The sequence below is a fragment of the Pterocles gutturalis genome, unplaced genomic scaffold (assembly GCF_000699245.1).
Source record: "Pterocles gutturalis isolate BGI_N339 unplaced genomic scaffold, ASM69924v1 scaffold16854, whole genome shotgun sequence".
In the NCBI taxonomy this organism is placed as follows: Eukaryota; Metazoa; Chordata; class Aves; order Pterocliformes; family Pteroclidae; genus Pterocles; species Pterocles gutturalis.
This window is the reverse complement of record NW_010131057.1, coordinates 76,595-82,594: the sequence shown is the minus strand read 5'-3', so window position 1 is coordinate 82,594 and position 6,000 is coordinate 76,595. Positions and strand designations below refer to the sequence as shown.

General features: G+C 40.8%; 1 protein-coding gene across 1 annotated transcript in view; it reads left to right on the top strand.

Annotated features, from left to right (window-relative positions):
* The first annotated feature begins 2,651 nt into the window (after positions 1-2,651).
* MKL1 (megakaryoblastic leukemia (translocation) 1) overlaps positions 2,652-6,000 on the top strand; it is a 46,219-nt gene continuing 42,870 nt past the window's right edge. Inside the window, exon 1 of the mRNA XM_010080466.1 lies at positions 2,652-2,778. Within this exon, the coding sequence (XP_010078768.1) occupies positions 2,652-2,778 (127 nt within the window). The remainder of the gene's footprint in view (positions 2,779-6,000) is intronic.

Sequence of the window (6,000 nt, the reverse complement as noted above, 5' to 3'; positions counted from 1 at the left end):
CAAATCCTTTTAGGAGTGTTCTGGCCCATCTTTTTCTATTTTGGATAATTGTGCCTTCTTTCATAACACTAAATAACACTGTAGGACAAATTTGATGCTGTAGGAAAAAAAATTAGAATATCTTGCTCAGCAAATAAAAGATTTATATACCTACTGTTGAGCAAATGAAGTGTTTTTCTTTCCAAGCTGTTTTCTACATTGGAAGAAAGGTATGTCTGCATACATACCTGCAGCTCTGCAATAATACATTGAGCGGATAAAATCTTCATCATGTTGGAATTGTCAATTATAGCAGCAGACGATTGGTTGTGTATTATTAGCTACTTGGTGCCTCTCTTCTTTCAGTTCTTAAAGTTTTCGTCATTGGAACTCAGCCATCATCTTAGGGCTTTTTTGGCGATATCTAGGTATTGATGAGTCAGATGGATAGACCTGCTGGCTCCCATTTCCCAGACATCGTACACTGTAGTGAGCTGCTAGCTCAGAGGCCCTGGTTGGCAAAGTAATAGCAGTCTTTGACCTCTGTAGCTGAATCTTGTCATTTCCACCATCCAGATGGTGTATTGCTTGCCAGAAGAAGTAGGACTCAGTCTGGCACAGGATAGTTGTTCTTTAGTTATTACAGTAATTAGGGGACTGTCTGCACAGAGTATCAGATCTGATTCAATGTGCAGTTGTGTGTTGCTGCTGAAAGGGGAGATCTAGATGGTGTGTTTCTTCCTCCTCTCTTTCGTCCTGGCTTTAGCACTCTTGTGGTCTGCCAGGTCAGCTTCCCAAGGCAGCTCTCTGCTGCGTCGCAACTGTTAGTGCTTGTGCAAAAGCGGGCTCAACTATTTATGCAGTAATTTCACCTTATTGGCCAAAGTTCATTGTGAAATTGAACCTTTACCTGAATTTTACAAACCCTAAATTTAAGATGAGAGTTGGTGTTGAGTATACATTGGTAATTTAGGAATAATGCTACTACAGAACTTTATATTATCACCAAAGGTATTTTTTTACCTACGGGAAGTAGAGTTTGGATTCTTTTCTGAGTGAAGGTTGAACATTTCACAGTAAGAAGAATACTGTTGAAGGTGGTCAGAAATGTCACTAATGCCATCTAGCATCATTATTTAGTAAACATGTAAAATTCTGTATATGAGTTTTTAGTTTGGAACTTAAAAGTATGTTAGATTGTTTTGTTCCTCTAGTGCAGCTTATGGCAGAGTTAAAGTCATGGTTTTTTAGATTTCGTTGAACACCATTTTATTGTTACTCTAGCCTTGCTTTATAAAATGGCTTGGATGCCTCTCAAACTATTTGGAGATGAGACATGTTTGTCCTGATTGGCGGCAGGGGGTGTGTGCAGAATATGAAATGGAGACGGTTCCAATAGTGTTTCGAGTATTCTCTTTCTTATTTTTGTAATGTTCATGTGGCTATCTTTGCTTCAGGCTTGTAGGATGACACTGATTTCTATTTTTTTTTTTTTGTTTGTTTTGTTTTCTGGAAAGATGCCAGAATACTTTAAGTTTTGTGTATTCGTTGGACAACTTCCCCCCCTCCCCCCTCAGACTTAATTGCACCTTTTATGATGCATGCTGTGTGAGATAAAAACCATCAAAGCCACCACCTGTACTGGTGAGGAGTACCTCCTGGCTGTTGCTGGGATGGAGCGTGCTTTTTCCTGGCCACTTCCAATTCCAGTACCATGCTGGATAGTGTGCATAACCAAAGTTTGTCAACCATATGACAACCATTTGTGATGCACCTTAAATAAGCTCCAGGTGAGATGGCTGCCACCATACAAGCACAGATGCTGAAGTTTTAGTGCTTGCAGTAGAGGGTTATGGATTGGGGGCTGCTGATTATCTTCAGGTAGGCGTTCCTACTAGGTTGGAAGAAAGAATTTAAGGGAAGAAGAGGCAAGAACGTGTGCTTGTAGAGAAGTAGCCTGTTGTTACTTGTATGTGGTCTCAGAGCAAACACATATAAGAACTCAGTTTCCTGGATTATCAGTTTAGCTTCCTCCACAACTAAAATTCCATTTCTAATACTTTAAACAGGAAGGGACAAAAGGCAGCATGGCTTCTGCACTCAGAGTGGTGGCGTTCTGTGTGCGTGCTGTGCGTACAGTCGGGAGGTGCAGGGCAAGAGAAGTGTAGTGCTCAATCACATGATATTGCCTGTCTGGCAGGTGTCTGTACTGTGAGTAGAGAAACCAACTGTTCACTATTTTGGGTGAATGAGGTTGGCTGTTACTGCAAGTGGCCCCACAAAGAAGTCCACGCATCTGTTGATAAGCACCGCTCTGTGTACTGGGATCCTGAATGCTTATAGCCGCTTGCTGAAACAGTGAAGTTTCTGTCTGAGCTTTGAGATAGTAGGAAGAAAAGTTTTGCCAAAAGCCTTGCTGATTTGAACCTTTAGATGTTGGCTGTCAGGATCTGTCTGTGCCTCGTGTACCTCTCTGTTCCTATGCAAGCACAGCCTTGGAATCTATCAGTAAACTGATTTTTTTTTCCACTCTCACACTTGGTGCAGTGACCGAAACCTGGTAGAGAGGGATTGCGGTTGGGTCTCTTGTGAGGATTAAGCACCCCTTCCACTAGCCTGGGACGCCTCCTGTGTTGCAGAATCTGCCTTCAGGTCCAGGGATTTCCTCTAATATGTTGGATAAAGCCAAGACACTCCAGCCTGCCTATGTCGGGATTGTGCCGCTTGCAGAGACTGTGTCAAAGCAAGGGAAGAGCTGTTCAAGCATGTATCAGGATTCGTACCACAGCTTACGAGAAGGTTAGGAGGCTCTGCTTTCTTTGTTGTAGGCACTGTATAATTGGTTTGTGGCTTGTTTTTTTTTTAAATATATTTTTTTTTTTTTTCCTCTTGCGTATTGAATCTGCCTGCTTTTTCCTTTCTGGGCAGTAGTCCAGATTCTGGGTTTCCCACTGACTCCTGTGACCCGTTGTCCCTGAGGGCACTCATAAGCATGTCACAGGACAAGGTTGGAGCTCTGTATGTAGTGACTTGCCATGCCTGGACCTTGGGACAATTTCACTTGCATTTGGAAGTTTTAATTTCAGAGTTTAAATTTCTTCCTCTCCTCTATGTCTATAGGGCTCTTGTGAGGTATGTTTTAAGGCTGTTTTATTAAAGGTGTAAAGGCTTGTTCTGCAGTGGCAACTTGGCTTTGAAGGAGATAGAGTATTATAAGTTTCAGTATGTTGCTGTTTGCAGAGTGTGGAAGAAGTGGAGTGTGTATATCTACATGTGATTCTGTTTTAGATAATGGTATTCCCTATGGGAGTTTGACAATTCTGAAAGATTATGTAGGCAGAGGTCAGATTTCAGGGAGTGATATCTATGAGCAAAGAAGATGATCTGGAGGGACTGAAAAATACCAAGAAATTGAAAACAGACAATGATCCATTCATAGTGCACTGCATAATAAATAGTGACAAATGGGAACTGGGAAGAGATTACAGGGAAGAATGGTAGAACATAGCAAAATAGCAAGGGCAAACGTAAGATTTATGTTTTGTCAGAAATACTGGATCTATCTAGCTACAGGTGAAATTTTAATAGGAACTTGCAGGAGTGAATGAAGATCTTTAGCACAGCGGCCTCAGAAATAAGGTGATGATTGATTTCAAGAGCGAGTAATGTGATCTAGAGGAGTGGAAAATGACTTTCAGTGACATTTTGGACAGAAAAATAAAGGGTGGTAGGAGTTGAGGACAAAAAGGCAGATAGAATAAGGCCATGTTTGTTGCAGAAAGATGGCCAGCGTGTGGAAGATTATTTTAGCAGTTGCAGTTAATTTTTCTCTCATGTGCAGCTCTAGGCCTGCTGACGCTGCCAAACAAAACTGTTAAGTTTCTATCCCCTATTGTCACTCCCCCTACCCAGCCTCTTTAACATATAACAAGAGTTAGCTTGTTATTAGATTTTTAAAATATTAGTGTTTTTGTTGCTCGTTTTCATTGGAATACTCTTTGTCGAACAAATATGGAAAAGGAAAACTGAAGTCAGAGTCCTCAAATTCAATTTTGGGAGTTATAAATCCATTAGTACAGGCAGTATTCCCAGATTACTGTGTCTAATCTGGAGTCAAAGAACTCCAGTACATCAGTCTTTGGTGGAAAAAAACCAACCAACCAAACAAACAAAAAAGCCAGAACTTGCAGCTGTCTTGTACTTGTGAGGCATTGATTTTCACTGAAGGTGAGCGCACTTCATTTGGATGTGCCAGGAAACATCTTTGATCCAGTCACTAAATATCACAAGCTCTACAGTGGGATAACATGTAGAATGAGGAAAATCCAATTCTGTAGTACTTCAATCAATATAAAAATGTTTGTTGCTGTCTCAAGTTGAAGTGGATTAAGGTCATTGGATTCTTGTATAATCCTGATTACTGAAAAAGCAGTGTTGACTCTCCAAAGTCTAGCGATATCATCAGCCTACCCCATGTCTAATTCATGAAACTAATATCATATGTGATGGGGGAAGCTGCTTTCTACCAGCTACCAAGCAGGCAGGGTAAGGAAGAGAAATAGATGCTGCCAGCTTCTTTCACATTAGAAGAGAAAAGAATACCCCTTTAGCTTTGCTGCTGCTCCATTCAAGTCTCCTGCAGTCTCGGGATGCCTGTTGTAGTTATACTGTAGCATGCACTGTAATTTGCAGAGCCAAATCTTACAGACAGTGTAGAAGCAGATGCACTCATGTGTAAGCCCTTATGGAAGCTCTGGAAGTCCTGAATTAGCACCGAGCTGAAACTATAATGACTGTTGTACCTTAGTTTTGGTCTCCCTAAAAATGGGACAGCTTAGTTTTTTTACTGCGCAGGACAGAAAATTCATGCACTTCTCTTCCTCACTCTTTACCATCCACAAGTGAATGGGTACCAGTCTGCTTTCTCCTCTTCAGAAAGCTGGGCAAATAAAGGGTGTCTGTATTATGTGAACAATGCTCATACGTATTCTCTTAATGAGTCTTATGAGAAGTGGCTATCTGGAATCAACTTCATCTTGTTTCCTTGCCTCTGGAAAACAGATGGTGTCTTAAATCTGATTTATTTATTTTTTTGAATTGGGACTTGACATTGAAGTTTGGGGACTGCTGCTCCTTTGCACACAGAAATGGATTTGACATGAGGAAGTCAAAGAACATATGCTTGTCTTTTTCAAAGTATGCGTTAGGGCAGTTATTTGTAAAGTTCCTATAATTTGGGAGTCTGTAAACATGTTTTCTATTCAAGAATGCCTTAGAATGATTTAGTTTTCAAATACCAGAGCCCAGTTTGCAGTTCCTAGATCAGTTAACACAGCAGTATGGTAGACCCTCATGAAAGATATGAAGTAGGAATTGCAAGCTTTAAAAAACTTCATAAAGCTGCTAAAAAGCGATTAGCATTCATGTGAGTCTAGTTCAGAATTAAATACTTCCAAAAGTAAATTCCATCTTTTCCCCCTCTGTGCAACATTTTTTGTTTGTTGCTCTTAAACTAAACACCTTTTTTTTTTTTTTTTTTTTTTTTTTTTTTTGCAAATCCTCCCTTTAAAAATATTCAGTGTGACTCGGGGGCTGACAGTGAAACTCACCTGTCTTTTTCCAAGATTTGTGTCTCAGGGCCCAGACACATGAACAAGTTTCTGCACGCCATCTGATCTGCGGTGACTGCGTGCACATTCTTGGTGCACAGCAAATGTGAGGTAATTTGAGTTAGCTTAGCCTTTAATTAAACTATTAATATCTGTTCAGTACTTTGAAGAGATCAGGAGTCATGCAAGTGCTTGTTAACATATGGCTTTTTTCAGTGATCTAGACCTTATTGTCATAATGCCTCCTGGCACCTGAAGGTAAAGCTGGTGGGTGACTGTACCTCATCCAGAAGAGGGCAGAAGAACCTTCACATGTAGACTTGGAACCTCTCAACACCAAGGAGATCCCCAGCAAGAGGGCAGCCCCTGTGTCTGAGGCTCAGAACAGGAATGCAGGGTGACATTTTTCTGT